The sequence below is a fragment of the Eleutherodactylus coqui genome, chromosome 7 (genome assembly GCF_035609145.1).
Source record: "Eleutherodactylus coqui strain aEleCoq1 chromosome 7, aEleCoq1.hap1, whole genome shotgun sequence".
In the NCBI taxonomy this organism is placed as follows: Eukaryota; Metazoa; Chordata; class Amphibia; order Anura; family Eleutherodactylidae; genus Eleutherodactylus; species Eleutherodactylus coqui.
In genome coordinates, this window is record NC_089843.1 from 14,179,315 (window position 1) to 14,195,314 (window position 16,000).

The window sequence follows — 16,000 nt, forward strand, 5'->3', positions numbered from 1 at the left end:
TACGGGCACTGTGGAGGTCACTGTTGTAGGGGCACTGTGGTGGTCACTGTTGTAGGGGCACTGTGGAGGTCACTGTTGTAGGGGCACTGTGGAGGTCACTGTTGTGGGGGCACTGTGGAGGTCACTGTTGTGGGGGCACTGTGGAGGTCACTGTTGTAGGGGCACTGTGGTGGTCACTGTTGTAGGGGCACTGTGGTGGTCACTGTTGTAGGGGCACTGTGGAGGTCACTGTTGTAGGGGCACTGTGGTGGTCACTGTTGTAGGGGCACTGTGGTGGTCACTGTTGTAGGGGCACTGTGGTGGTCACTGTTGTAGGGGCACTGTGGAGGTCACTGTTGTAGGGGCACTGTGGTGGTCACTGTTGTGTGCGCACTGTGTTGGTCACTGTTATGGGAGCACTGTGGAGATCACTGTTATGGGGGCACTGTGGAGGTCACTGTTATGGGGGCACTGTGGAGGTCACTGTTATGGGAGCACTGTGGAGATCACTGTTATGGGGGCACTGTGGAGGTCACTGTTATGGGGGCACTGTGGAGGTCACTGTTATGGGGGCACTGTGGAGATCACTGTTATGGGGCACTGTGGAGGTCAATGTTACAGAGGCACTGTGGTGGTCACTGTTGTGGGGGCAGTTTGGTGGTCACTGTTATGGAGTCACTGTGGTGGTTACTATTATGGAGGCACTGTGGTGGTCAATATTATGGAGGCACTGTGGTGGTCACTGTTGTGGGGGCACAGTGGTGGTCACTGTTATAGGGGCGCTGTGGTGGTCACTGTTATAGGGGCGCTGTGGAGGTCAGTGTTGTGGGGGCACAGTGGTGGTCACTGTTGTGGGGGCACTGGTGGTCACTGTTATGAGGGCACTGTAGGGGTCACTGTTATAGGGGCACTGTGGTGGTTTGTGGCGGCACTGTGGTGGTCATTGTTGTGGGGGCACTGTGGAGGTCACTGTTGTGGGGGCACTGTGGTGGTCACTGTTGTGGGGGCACTGTGGTGGTCACTGTTGTGGGGGCACTGTGGTGGTCACTGTTATGGGGGCACTGTGGTGGTCACTGTTATGGGGGGACTGTGGGGGTCACTGTTGTGGGGGCACTGTCAGGGTCACTGTTGTGGGGGCACTGTGGTGGTCACTGTTGTGGGGGCACTGTGGTGGTCACTGTTGTGGGGGCACTGTGGTGGTCACTGTTGTGGGGGCACTGTGGTGGTCACTGTTGTGGGGGCACTGTGGTGGTCACTGTTGTGGGGGCACTGTCAGGGTCACTGTTGTGGGGGCACTGTCAGGGTCACTGTTGTGGGGGCACTGTCAGGGTCACTGTTGTGGGGGCACTGTCAGAGTCACTGTTGTGGGGGCACTGTGGAGGTCAATGTTGTGGGGGCACTGTGGGGGTCACTGTTATGGGGGCACTGTTGGGGTCACTGTTATAGGGGCACTGTGGAGGTCACTGTGGGGGTCACTGTTATGGGGGCACTGTTGGGGTCACTGCTATAGGGGCACTGTGGTGGTCACTGTTATGGGGGCGCTGTGGAGGTCACTATTGTGGGGGCACAGTGGTGGTCACTGTTGTGGGGGCACAGTGGAGGTCACTGTTGTGGGGGCACTGTGGTGGTCACTGTTGTGGTCACTGTTGTGGGGGCACTGTGGTGGTCACTGTTATGAGGGCACTGTAGGGGTCACTGTTATAGGGGCGCTGTGGTGGTCACTGTTATGAGGGCACTGTAGGGGTCACTGTTGTGGGGGCACTGTGGAGGTCACTGTTGTGGGGGCACTGTGGTGGTCACTGTTGTGGGGGCACTGTGGTGGTCACTGTTGTGGGGGCACTGTGGTGGTCACTGTTATGGGGGCACTGTGGTGGTCACTGTTATGGGGGGACTGTGGGGGTCACTGTTGTGGGGGCACTGTCAGGGTCACTGTTGTGGGGGCACTGTGGTGGTCACTGTTGTGGGGGCACTGTGGTGGTCACTGTTGTGGGGGCACTGTGGTGGTCACTGTTGTGGGGGCACTGTGGTGGTCACTGTTGTGGGGGCACTGTGGTGGTCACTGTTGTGGGGGCACTGTGGTGGTCACTGTTGTGGGGGCACTGTCAGGGTCACTGTTGTGGGGGCACTGTCAGGGTCACTGTTGTGGGGGCACTGTCAGAGTCACTGTTGTGGGGGCACTGTGGAGGTCAATGTTGTGGGGGCACTGTGGGGGTCACTGTTATGGGGGCACTGTTGGGGTCACTGTTATAGGGGCACTGTGGTGGTCACTGTTATGGGGGCACTGTGGAGGTCACTGTGGGGGTCACTGTTATGGGGGCACTGTTGGGGGCACTGCTATAGGGGCACTGTGGTGGTCACTGTTATGGGGGCGCTGTGGAGGTCACTATTGTGGGGGCACAGTGGTGGTCACTGTTGTGGGGGCACAGTGGAGGTCACTGTTGTGGGGGCACTGTGGTGGTCACTGTTGTGGTCACTGTTGTGGGGGCACTGTGGTGGTCACTGTTATGAGGGCACTGTAGGGGTCACTGTTATAGGGGCGCTGTGGTGGTCACTGTTATGAGGGCACTGTAGGGGTCACTGTTGTGGGGGCACTGTAGGGGTCACTGTTATGGGGGCACTGTGGTGGTCACTGTTGTGGGGGCACTGTGGGGGCACTGTGGGGGTCACTGTTATGGGGGCACTGTTGGGGTCACTGTTATAGGGGCACTGTGGTGGTCACTGTTATGGGGGCACTGTGGAGGTCACTGTGGGGGTCACTGTTATGGGGGCACTGTTGGGGTCACTGCTATAGGGGCACTGTGGTGGTCACTGTTATGGGGGCACTGTGGTGGTCACTGTTATGGGGGCGCTGTGGAGGTCACTGTTGTGGGGGCACAGTGGTGGTCACTGTTGTGGGGGCACAGTGGTGGTCACTGTTGTGGGGGCACAGTGGTGGTCACTGTTGTGGGGGCACTGTTTTGGTCACTGTTGTGGGGGCAGTGTGGTGGTCACTATTATGGAGGCACTGTAGGGGTCACTGTTACGGGGGCACTGTGGTGGTCGCTGTTATGGGGGCACTGTAGGGGTCACTGTTGTGGGGGCACTGTGGGGGTCACTGTTGTGGGGGCACTGTGGTGGTCACTGTTATGGGGGCGCTGTGGAGGTCACTGTGGTGGTCACTATTATGGGGGCACTGCTATAGGTGCACTGTGGTGGTCACTGTTGTGGGGGCACTGTGGGGGTCACTGTTGGGGCACTGTGGGGGTCACTGTTGAGGCACTGTGGGGGTCACGGTTATGGGGGCACTGTAGTGGTCACTGTTGTGGGGGCACTGTGGAGGTCAATGTTGTGGAGGCACTGTGGTGGTCACTGTTGTGGGGGCACTGTAAGGGTCAATGTTGTGGGGGTGCTGTAGGGGTCACTGTTATGGGGACGCTGTGGAGGTCACTGTTATGGGGGCGCTGTGGAGGTCACTGTTATGGGGGCGCTGTGGAGGTCACTGTTATGGGGACACTGTGGTGGTCACTGTTGTGGGGGCACTGTAGGGGTCACTGTTGTGGGGGCACTGTAGGGGTCACTGTTGTGGGGGCACTGTAAGGGTCACTGTTGTGGGGACACTGTAGGGGTCACTGTTGTGGGGACACTGTGGTGGTCACTGTTGTGGGGACACTGTGGTGGTCACTGTTGTGTGGGCACTGTGGTGGTCACTGTTGTGGGGGCACTGTAGGGGTCACTGTTGTGGGGGCACTGTAGGGGTCACTGTTATAGGGGTACTGTGGTGGTCACTGTTGTGGGAGCACTGTAGGGGTCACTGTTGTGTGGGTACTGTGGTGGTCACTGTTGTGTGGGTACTGTGGTGGTCACTGTTGTGGGGGCACTGTGGTGGTCACTGTTGTGGGGGCACTGTGGTGGTCACTGTTGTGGGGGCACTGTGGTGGTCACTGTTGTGGGGGCATTGTGGTGGTCACTGTTGTGGGGGCACTGTGGTGGTCACTGTTGTGGGGGCATTGTGGTGGTCACTGTTGTGGGGGCATTGTGGTGGTCACTGTTGTGGGGGCACTGTGGTGGTCACTGTTGTGGGGGCACTGTGGTGGTCACCGGTGTGGGAGCACTGTTGTGGGGGCACTGTGGTGGTCACTGTTGTGGGGGCACTGTGGAGGTCACTGTTGTGGGGGCACTGTGGTGGTCACTGTTGTGGGGGCACTGTGGTGGTCACCGGTGTGGGGGCACTGTTGTGGGGGCACTGTGGTGGTCACTGTTGTGGGGGCACTGTGGAGGTCACTGTTGTGGGGGCAGTGTAAGTGTCAAGGTGGATTGAACTTGAATTGAACTAAATCAGATTAGACTGTGATTTATTGGACCAGGCTTCTGAAGAACCATGAGAAATAACTATGGGCTGTAGGATGCTGAATGCATGAAGTGTCGCCCCCTGCAGTTCTATAATAAGGGTGTAACCTCTGATGTTTCTCCCTCTCACAGTGTGAACTTCGTGAAGTGGTCGTCGCAGGGGATGCTCCGCATGTCGTCTGAAGCCATGAACGAGCTCTTCCAGCCCACCATCCAGCAGATCGTGCAGCACATCGGTATGACTCCACCCCCATAGCAGCAGTATGACTCATCCCCTGTGGCACCTGTATGATGCCTCCCTCTAGCACCTGTATGACTCCTCCCCTTAGCTCCTGTATGACTCCTCCCCTTAGCTCCTGTATGACTCCTTCCCTTAGCTCATGTATGACTCCTCCCCTTAGCTCCTGTATGACTCCTCCCCGTAGCTCATGTATGACTCCTCCCCGTAGCTCCTGTATGACTCCTCCCCGTAGCTCCTGTATGACTCCTCCCCGTAGCTCCTGTATGACTCCTCCCCGTAGCTCCTGTATGACTCCTCCCCCTAGCTCCTGTATGATTCCTCCTCGTAGCTCCTGTATGACTCCTCCCCCTAGCTCCCATATGACTCCTCCCCTAGCTCCCGTATGACTCCTCCCCTTAGCTCCTGTATGACTCCCCACCCCTAGCTCCTGTATGACTCCTGCCCCGTGGCTCCTGTATGACTCCTCCCCCGTGGCTCCTGTATGAATCCCCACCCCTTAGCTCCTGTATGACTCCTCTCCTGTAGCTCCTGTATGACTCCTCTCCTGTAGCTCCTGTATGAGTCCTCCCCTTAGCTCCTGTATGACTCCTCCCCTTAGCTCCTGTATGACTCCTCCCCCTAGCTCCTGTATGACTCCTCCCCTTAGCTCCTGTATGACTCCTCCCCTTAGCTCCTGTATGACTCCTCCCACTAGCTCCTGTATGACTCCTCCCACTAGCTCCTGTAGGACTCCTCCCCTAGCTTCTGTAGGACTCCTCCCCTAGCTTCTGTAGGACTCCTCCCCCTAGCTCCTGTAGGACTCCTCCCCCTAGCTCCTGTAGGACTCCTCCCCCTCATAGCTCCTGTAGGACTCCTCCCGCTAGCTCCTGTAGGACTCCTCCCCCTAGCTCCTGTATGACTCCTCCCCCTAGCTCCTGTATGACTCCTCCCACTAGCTCCTGTATGACTCCTCCCCTAGCTTCTGTATGACTCCTCCCCCTAGCTCCTGTAGTACTCCTCCCCCTAGCTCCTGTAGGACTCCTCCCCCTAGCTCCTGTATGACTCCTCCCCCTAGCTCCTGTATGACTCCTCCTCCTCATAGCTCCTGTATGACTCCTCCTCCTCATAGCTCCTGTATGACTCCTCCCACTAGCTCCTGTATGACTCCTCCCCCTAGCTCCTGTATGACTCCTCCTTCTAGCTCCTGTAGGACTCCTCCTCCACGTAGCTCCTGTATGACTCCTCCCCCATGGCTCCTGTATGACTCCCATGCACTGCTCTGTTACAGTATGGTTTCAGCAGTGCAGCACTTTGTGCCTGTTACCTCTATGACTACAACCAGCAGCCATTTTGGTTGTCACCCAGCTTTCCCTGCACCAGATATAACTAATAAGACAAGAGCAGCACGTTGGGGTAATGTGCCCTTTAATAGATTGGCACGGGCACGGAGCGGCGGTCGTCTTCTGCTGCGCTGGTAGATTCATCAGCAGTGTAACAGATACGGATTATTTACCGCTTCAGTAATGCAGACGAGATGTCATTAATAATGTATCCCGGGAGCCAATGACAAGGGCGCAGCGTCTGCAGGATTGTGCGCGGCGCTCCGGATCCCCCGCACAGCTGCTGTTCTGCATTCATCAGACTCTGAAAATGGGATAAGAAGTCGCATCACCATCAATTTCACAGTTATGTCTGTTTTCTGGAAAGCTGGGTGTCAACCAATATGGCCCCCAGGGGTTATCAGCCAGCGGGGGCGTGGCTAAAGGCTCATGGGCCCTGGTGCACAATTCAGCTACCCCCCCCCCCTCTATTGCTCATCTCCATGTATGGTAGCATTGAGTACCTCTGAATAATGCAGTCATCATCTAACAGTCAGATATCAGCTCTACACAGTGATAGTGATCACAGTTCTGTTACCTCCAGTGACCCCTGTGATGTCTTCTCTGATTGGTGAACTCCGCTTTACCTCCTTTTTGTCTGAGCACAGATTGCCATTAGGACTGCTTTAGACCATAACTTGTCTCTAAACACTCCCTCCATGTTGTCGCTATTCTAATGCCCCTCTCAGTGACCCCCCCCCCCCCCCCCCATAGTGCTAGTGCCCCCTGCTGACAATTTGTCCCTTGCTGAATCCCCTTCAGCCCCCAAAGGTCCAGCACGCACCCACTAACCTTAAACACTCACGCTGGCGTAAAAAAGAACAGACATTTTTTGCACATGCATGTATTTACATAAAATTAGCTTTTTTTTTTTTTTTTTGCTGTTTGCACTAGCCTAGCTATGTCTCTAAAAAAGTGGGTGGAGCTTGCCAAAATGGGCGTGGCTGCCCCAGAATAATGGATGTATAATTTACTCTAGAAACTGGTGTAAATTATGCCAGAAATGTACGCTAAGTGGGACCTGATGTACATTTCTGAGAAGGCGCACGGTTCCAGATGTCCTTAACACATGAAGGGGCGTGTACCCTTTATTACTGGGCGCCATTATAAAATGTACTGAGCCCCGCATTGGATATGTCAGGCTCAATATATTTTTCCCAGTGTGTACAACCCAACTCCTCCCCCATCTCCTGTCGCTCATACAGTTCATTGGGAAGCAGGAGACATGGGAGAAGTCAGGAGTGCTGCACGCGCTGTGCGACCCATCAGACGGCGACATGACTAGGTGCTAAAGTTTATTCAGTGAACGCCGGAGTTTCGGGGTCTGGGTGTTCTAGCAATGACAGTCATGCTTGCCAATGTGGCAAAAAAAGGCTTTGAGTCCCTTGGGTTAGGGGCCTGATCACAACTGTGACCCCTATAGCTATGCCACTGCTAGACAAAATTATATGCCGCACCCTAGTCAAATATGAAGCACATACCTACAACTCTATGTCTATCGGTCTGCCCCTCTAGGTCTCTAGTATGGCCTTGTAAATGTGGCTATAGATATCGGGCTATCGGCTAAGAGGCTAGCATCTGAGACATCTTCCTCTTTCGAGAGATGTTCCTACAATGGATGCTTGAGAAGACCTAGGAGCGGCTTGCCAATAGAAGTACAAATGTCACAAACTTCCAAAAATTCTGAGCACATCCCATAGTGAAACCATGAGTAGGCCAAAAATAAAATTAGGCAGCAGGGTGACACATTTGGTGTCTGTTCCATCTTCTATTCCACAATTTTTAGAACTGGATTCTGGAACTGTGGGGGAATCAGGGAATCGCTGATCAGTACCCCCCACCCCCACCCCCATTCTTACCATCATGAGCTGAAGCTGGTTTCATCTTCTTGTAGGAGATCTCATCAACAAACCTGAGGTGAAGGGCATCAAGTACCTCTTCCTGGTGGGCGGCTTTGCAGAGTCTCCCATGTTGCAGAATGTCGTCCAGTTGGCTTTCAGTGAAGTGTGCCGGGTCATCATCCCTCAAGATGTTGGTCTGACAATACTCAAAGGAGCCGTCCTGTTTGGCCTCGACCCGACCATTGTGAGAGTGAGGCGCTCACCACTCACTTACGGGGTTGGCGTCCTTAACAAGTTTGTGGAAGGAAAACACCCAAAAGAGAAGCTCCTTGTGAAGGAAGATAAGAACTGGTGCACTGACATCTTCGATAAGTTTGTGTCTGTAGACCAATCGGTGGCTCTTGGAGACATCGTACAGAGGAGCTACTGCCCTGCCCGACTCGGCCAACGCAAAATCATCATCAACATTTATTGTTCCTCCAGTGATGACGTGGTGTACATCACCGATCCTGGCGTCAGGAAGTGTGGCACCATCAACCTAGACCTGCCAGACCTCAACGAGGCGAATGGCAAGATCCTTCGTCGGGAGATTAAGGCCAGCATGCAGTTTGGAGACACAGAAATCAAGGTCACAGCCATGGACGTCAAGACTTCAAAGATTGTCCGAGCTTCCATTGACTTCCTCTCCAACTGATGGAAGATCTCACATCTCACATGACCGTGAACTTACAGCACTTGACTATTGTTTATGTAGAGCCAGAATCCCAATAACCTTCACCGGAAACAGAAGAGGGATCAGGAGCATTTGTAAAGGTTGGCACAGTTTCATGTTTCTAGTAGAGGCTGCTACTTTTTGGTCAACCATGCGCCATATTTATAAAGCGCATGCAGGACCGGTGTCAACATGAGACTTTTTGTAACTCTGACCCAACATCTTTTGTTCAACCAACTTGTGGACGATTCTTACTTTATCATGGAGTTCCTACTCCTGGTCGATGAACATCTGGACAGACTCTGGTGCTCGGGAAGCTTTAGCTCTTCATAAAGTCAGAAAATATTTCTCAGAATTATTTATTTGTCTTAAAAAAAAAACAAAAAAAAAACATTTATACAAACCCCCAAAACTCCACAAAAATGGAAGCTAACGGTCATGTTTCCCGCAGCTGACGGCCTTTGGTATAATCAGGTGATGACTCTTTGTGAGATTGAGTTGCATTGGAAAGGGAACTTTACAGTGAACGAACGCAAAGTATGCGCTCCACCCATCCGCAGGCTAGCCGTATTGGCAACTTACTGGTTTTGTAAAGGCCCCCATACACATCAGACCACGGTTTGAACTTTCCACTGTCCGATGAGGAGAGACAGCGGTACCCCAAACCTTACGCTGCCTGAGGCGAAGTGTGTAAATTGTGCCCTCCCTTCGCTTTATAAGAAACACTAATTTTACAGACATTGAAAGTCACAAGATATTCAACACATTTAAACACTTTAGACTTGTCTGAAGTGACAGAGTAATGGTGTCATCCTTAGTGGCCCCAATAGTAGTAGTGACACTCTTAATGGCCCCTGTAGTAATAGTGACTGATGACTGAAGGAGCGGGACAGGGTCTCATAAAGAGCTTCTAGAGCCCTGCATGTCTCCTTCCAAAACAACTAGGAACCGGAATGGACACTTAGCCAAGAGCCTCCTTCCCCAAGGAGTACTGATGTGGTGACCTGGGGAAGGGCGGAGGCAACGGAGCCCGAGCAGACACCACCGCCAGTAAGCTGAATGCCACTTCTCAAGCGGTCCTGTCCATCTCCTGTAGAAGCCCTAGGCACTGCAATGGGAATGGGAATGGACTAGTTAACCTCATCGTGCGTTGTCAGTACAAAAGACAGGTGAGACCTTCATTGTGAGGGTGGGACTTGTGAAGGATTGGCTATGTTGAATTTTAAGGATCCTTTTCTCATCCCTGGAAGTAAGCTGCCGCCAGAGCTGTTACTACTGCCCCATGTATAACACTGTGATTCCAGGGGGCTTGTATGTGGGGGGTGCGGGGTTAAGCCAACAGCTAATGAAACTGTATGGGCACCATGAATCCTCCTTGCATGCAGTTGCCAAGGGCGTAGGAACCATCCCCTTCAGAGATCAGCACTGCTACCAGGACATTGCTATCCAATTCCAGAATCCAGACTCGGAAACGGTTTGAAATTAGGAATTAACTTGCCCTTTGGTTATTAACCTTCCTCTTCCCCGTGGTGCGGTCCGCCTCTATGGTAGGTATATGCCACTCCTAGGAGGCAGAGCCCTGGCATCCACCATCCGATTATCTCCAGAACCGACATGACCTCATCTAATATGGCCGCTTCTGTCTCGGCTGACTGTGAGGTTTATCCTTTGGATCAGCCGCAGTGACTGGGACGTTTCTCGTTGCCGCTATGGAGCCCTGTGAGCTGTCCATCCGCAATACCGTCACTTATAGGTCCGCCATCCCATGTAAATGTAAGGACAAGGTTCAATATAAACCCTTATCCTCAGCTCAACCCCCCCCCCCCCCCCCCCAACGTCGGTGTTTTATCAAGAAGGCTATATATGACAATGTATTCAGAATATATTTTTTTACCTGTAACTGTTACTTGTAGCATCTGTGTACCATGTATGATATGTATCCCAGGAACTAAATAAACCACTACTGTATACATATCCTGCGTCTGTGGGACCATACAACCTCTTCTCTTGTACCGCAGCTCAGTAGACGGTATCACACCAGAGGCTTAGATACAGCAACTCAGCAGATGGTATAAAACATAACAGGGGATCAGCACTGGGAAACCCCCTTGACCAAGTTAAAGGGGTTGTCTCGCGGCGAAAGCGATTTTTTTTTTTTTTTTTAAATGGTCCCCTGCATTCTGCCCTGTGAAAAAGAAAGCATGTGTTAGTTTTTAAAAAGCACATTGCCCTTACCTGCATCAGCGTCTGCAGCTTCTTCATTTCTTCTTTTAAAGATGGCGCCGCTGGTCTTCTCCCACGGTGGACCGCGGGTCTTCCCATGGTGCACCGTGGAGTTTCTTCTTCTGTCTTCCGCGTCCCATTGCCGATTCTAGCCTCCTGATTGGCTGGAATCGGCACACGTGACGGGGCGGAGCTACGATGACGACGCGGTGACCAGCTCTCCGGCACGAGCGGCCCCATTCACCAGGCAGAAGACCGCACAGTGCAAGTGCGTCTAAAAACGCCTGAAGACGCGAAATTAGACGGAGCCATGGAGACGAGGACGCCAGCAACGGAGCGGGTAAGTGAATAACTTCTGTATGGCCAATATTTAATGCACAATGTATATTACAAAGTGCATTAATATGGCCATACAGAAGTGTATAACCCCACTTGCTGCCGCGAGACAACCGCTTTAAAGGATAAACTTCTTCCTGTCACCTCTAGGTGGTGCTCACAGTGAAAGGAGTTTTTTTTTATACAGTTCAGTATGAGCTGTATAAACCCCTATGCAGTGAGCTCCCCCTAGTGGTGGCTACAAGTAGAATTTTATGGCATACCGGACCTACAGTATATGGTTGTGAGGGGAAGCAGACCACCCCACTAACCCCTGTCCCACCTGCAGTAGCCCCTGCAAACCCCCCCTTCCCCCTAACACCCACCACTAACCCCTGCCCCACCTGCACTAGCCCCTGCACCCTCTCCACTAACCCCCACCCACCTGCACTAGCCCCTGCACCCCCCTCCCCCAGTAACCCCTACACCACCCTCACTAACCCCTGCAACCCCTCACTAATCCTTTACACAACCCCCAGCAACCCTACCCCCTTCCCCCACCACTATCCCTGGCACCAACACCAACCCCTGCCCCACTCACATGAGCCACTGCAACCCCCTCCCATTAACGCTGCACATCCTCATTAACCCCTGCACCACCAGTACTAACCACCAAGAATATTTAGTAGTTGGTAATAGACGGAGTTACTGTCTGCAGTGTTCTTATATTACAGTTGCCCTGTGTAATACACAATACTGGGAGAACAACCCCCTCTGTTACCGCTCATCAGCATGATGTACTATTATAAGGATATAATTGAGGTGTCAGAGTTCTCGTTCCTTGGCTGTAATCTGACAGACGTGATAAATAATTCCCACACGGAAGCCGCTGATGAGAACATTCTGTTTTCACGTTGTCTAATTACCGTGTATGAAACAGAACAGACACATTTTTATTTATCCTCTCAATCCGGTACAAGGAAGAAAGAGCCGCTGAGGCCACAAATCCCACACTATGGGGACCCAGGCGTAGACAGAAGCTCCCATCCGCCAATGACACGATGAACTGGTAACTGCAGGGACCCAGGCGTAGACAGAAGCCCCCATCCGCCAATGACACGATAAACCACTAACTGTGGGGGACCCAGGCGTAGACAGAAGCTCCCATCCGCCAATGACACGATGAACTGGTAACTGCAGGGACCCAGGCGTAGACAGAAGCCCCCATCCGCCAATGACACGATAAACCGGTAACTGCAGGGACCCAGGCGTAGACAGGAGCCCCCATCCGCCAATGACACGATAAACCGGTAACTGGGGTAACACAGGCGTAGACAGGAGCCCCCATCCGCCAGTGACACGATAAACCGGTAACTGCAGGGACCCAGGCGTAGACAGGAGCCCCCATCCGCCAATGACACAATGAACTGGTAACTGCGGTAACACAGGCGTAGACAGGAGCCCCCATCCGCCAATGACACGATAAACCGGTAACTGCAGGGACCCAGGCGTAGACAGGAGCCCCCATCCGCCAATCACACAATGAACTGGTAACTGCGGTAACACAGGCGTAGACAGGAGCCCCCATCCGCCAATGACACGATAAACCGGTAACTGGGGTAACACAGGCGTAGACAGGAGCCCCCATCCGCCAGTGACACGATAAACCGGTAACTGCAGGGACCCAGGCGTAGACAGGAGCCCCCATCCGCCAATGACACAATGAACTGGTAACTGCGGTAACACAGGCGTAGACAAGAGCCCCCATCCGCCAATAACACGATAAACCGGTAACTGCAGGGGCCCAGGCGTAGACAGGAGCCCCCATCCGCCAATGACACAATGAACTGGTAACTGCGATAACACAGGCGTAGACAGGAGCCCCCATCCGCCAATGACACGATAAATCGGTAACTGCAGGGACCCAGGCGTAGACAGAAGACCCCATCCGCCAATGACACGATAAACCGGTAACTGCAGGGACCCAGGCGTAGACAAGAGCCCCCGTCCGCCAATGACACGATAAACCGGTAACTGCAGGGACCCAGACGTAGACAGGAGCCGCAAATGACATGATGGACCAGTAACTGCAGGGACCCAGGTGTAGACAGGAGCCCCCATCCGCCACAGACCTATGAACCGGTAACTGTGGGACCCAGGCGTAGACAGGAGCCCCAAACGCCAATGACGCAATGAACTGGTAACTGCAGAGACCCAGGCGTAGACAGGAGCTGCCAATGACATGATGAACCAGTAACTGTGGGGACCCAGGTGTAGACAGGAGCCCCCATTCACCACAGATTTATGAACTGGTGACTGCTGGGACCCAGGCTTGGACAGGAGCCCCCATCTGCCATGGACCTATGAACCTGTAATTCATTCATAGCATCAGAAAGCCTGGGCTATGGAAGAAGCCACCACAGGTCCTACACACTAGTAGGCAGCCTGCAGGGTAAAGCATGGAGGTTTTAATTCTTGTTGTCCTGGCTTGGGTCCTGTATACATTTCTATTATACACGCTAGTAGTCCTGGATTAGTATATTTAATAAACCCCCACACCTAGAATCATTCGTCAGCTTATTATTGTGTTTTCAACCCAACAGCACTGACTAGATATGATAGTCGAGCTCCCAAATAATGTCACCATGTGTCAGAGAGCCCAAATAGCAGCGTCATAGGGATCTTGGTCAATAACCCTTATAAGCATATCCAAGTACCAGTGCTAGACATTAACTATATAATACCACCATATAGTGCACATATAACAGGGCCAGACAGCGCCTAATAGTACTGCTATACTGTGTATTGAGCCCTACTATAGTGCCATACAGTGCCTAAATAGTACCACCGTGCAGTGCACAAATAACAGTGGAGCCCAAAGCCACACTGTACCCTACTCCACCTAAAGTGATTGGTTCCTTTGGCCCTAGTGACATCAGATATTCTCCATGGTATACTTCTCACTAACACCTGATACACTTCAGCTGGTAGTTCTGTAGTGGCCCTGCACATCATCCTGGGCCCCTCTGTTTGGGAAAATCAATCGTTCCATCAATATGCTGTGAGGCTCCAAATCAGAGGTGGTTATGGGGGCCGCCGTGAGAAAGCAATGGCCACAGACATCATGATCTTAAAGCAATCTCCCTTTATTACAAAACATCTTCCTTTATATAGTATTTCATAGGAGAGAGGTCTATTGTCAATAAGTGTACATTTCAGCCAGTCATGTGCTTTTACATAGATAGCAGTTAATCATTAAGGCCTTGTCTTTACTGGACACTGTTGCACACTGACCTTTGCACAGTGTAACAGAAGATAAGGAAGAATGTAAGATATAGAGAATAGTACTTAGCAAAAGTATATTTCTAATTCCTGTAACAAATAGGAGACAGGATGAAATATATAAAGTTTTAGGCCTATAGCCTTCACACCTCCATAAATGTCATACATGTTTGTCCTATGTAGATGCACTGTGCAAAGCTTGTCCAGGGTGTGTGTGTGTTACACAGTTGCAGCGTCTGAAGGGTTAACTGTAATAAAATCATTGCCTGCATGTAAATGTATCAGTTTGTCTTGTCATGTAGTACAAGTGAGGTTATAATGAGAGTGTTTGAGAGCGAAAGGAGGTCTTCCATCTTGTCTACCTGAGAGAGTGCTAACACAGAGCCGCATGGAAGCACCTTCAGCTTCTATGTAGGTGAAGATGGAGGAAGAGGAGCGACATCCGTAGCACTTGGAGTGTGGATGTGAGAGGAGTGAGTCCCTGCAACAGAGAGAGAGCGCATACTACCCAAGTTCTAAACCAGGTATCCATTCACATCACAGGCTTTTCCTGTGCGGCTGTCCATAATTAGGATCACCGCACAGAGGTACTTTATTGTGACACCCACACGTCTGCCGTGCGGGGTGCGTATTGGCTAAGCCTTCCGTTAATAATTGTCTGCCAGAGTGTCTGCGGACGAGACAGCACTTATCGCTCCCAGCTCTTTCCCTCCATTCATCCTGCAAACATCTGACAAGTTCTTTTAGAAGATGGGCACTGTTCATATTTCCTGACCAGGTGTTCCAGTTCATCCCAAAAGTATTCAGTCGGGTTTAGGTTGGATTCTGCGCAGCCAGTCAAATCGTGGGACATCCATAACCTCAAAGCAACGTAAAAGAGTGTTGAACGTGTGACGAGGCGCGTTGTCTTGTTGGAAGTATGGCCAACCGTTCCCAGAGTATTAATCATTGTTTGGAATGTCAGGGTCACCTCTGTGTTCATGGTTCTTGCCCTTACAACCAACAGACAGAGACCATGCCGAGACCTCCGCTGTACTCACCTGTTGGTAGAAGGCAGGCGGTCCCCAGGATCCTCTACAGAAGGTACATCCAAATGATGTGCAGATACAGTAGGGGGATTCATCACTCCACACAACGTTCTCAACTGTTTGGCAGGATAGCGTATATTGGTCCCATAGTACCACCATAAGGTGCACAGCAGTGCAATATGGAGAGTAACTAGTACTGCCATACTGTATATTGGACCACACTTTTACTGCCAGACACTACCTAAATAATGCCACCATACAATGTCCACAAACAAGTCCCTGCGGTGCCTGGTGGAGTCCTGGATACCCAATCGCTGCGGCCATATATTTATCTGATGGTCGGCCACAGTCGTCGTATCAGTGAATTATTTAACCACTTCTCTCCTGAGTCAGATGATGAGTGCCGCCTGGCACCCATACCCCCCTGCAGTAACTGACCCCGGCTGCTCATTAGACTGAGTGGGGACTTCGCTGCCGGCTCTAAATGTTTTAGCAGTATTGACCGGCGGTAATCAGAATCATCTGCAGGAACTAAATGCAAATTCTGGCAGGAAAATAATGAAAGCAGCGAAGTCTGAGGACACGATTGATTTACTGGGAGCAGATCTGCTTTCTGCGTATCAGAAGCTGGAATCATGGAGAGGCGGGGGGATTCGGGGATTTCTACAGCGAGAGGGAAACAAAAACTCCTGACC

The 16,000-nt window shown here is 52.1% G+C and overlaps 1 protein-coding gene across 2 annotated transcripts in view; it reads left to right on the forward strand.

Annotated features, from left to right (window-relative positions):
• The window catches only part of HSPA12B (heat shock protein family A (Hsp70) member 12B), a 67,891-nt gene extending 57,607 nt beyond the window's left edge, over positions 1 to 10,284 (forward strand). For both annotated transcript variants that reach the window (XM_066572867.1, XM_066572868.1), the window contains exons 12-13: positions 4,438 to 4,541; positions 7,799 to 10,284. In XM_066572867.1, coding sequence (XP_066428964.1) covers positions 4,438 to 4,541; positions 7,799 to 8,439 — 745 coding nt within the window. In that variant the 3' untranslated portion in view covers positions 8,440 to 10,284. The remainder of the gene's footprint in view (positions 1 to 4,437; positions 4,542 to 7,798) is intronic.
• The last annotated feature ends 5,716 nt before the right edge of the window (positions 10,285 to 16,000 follow it).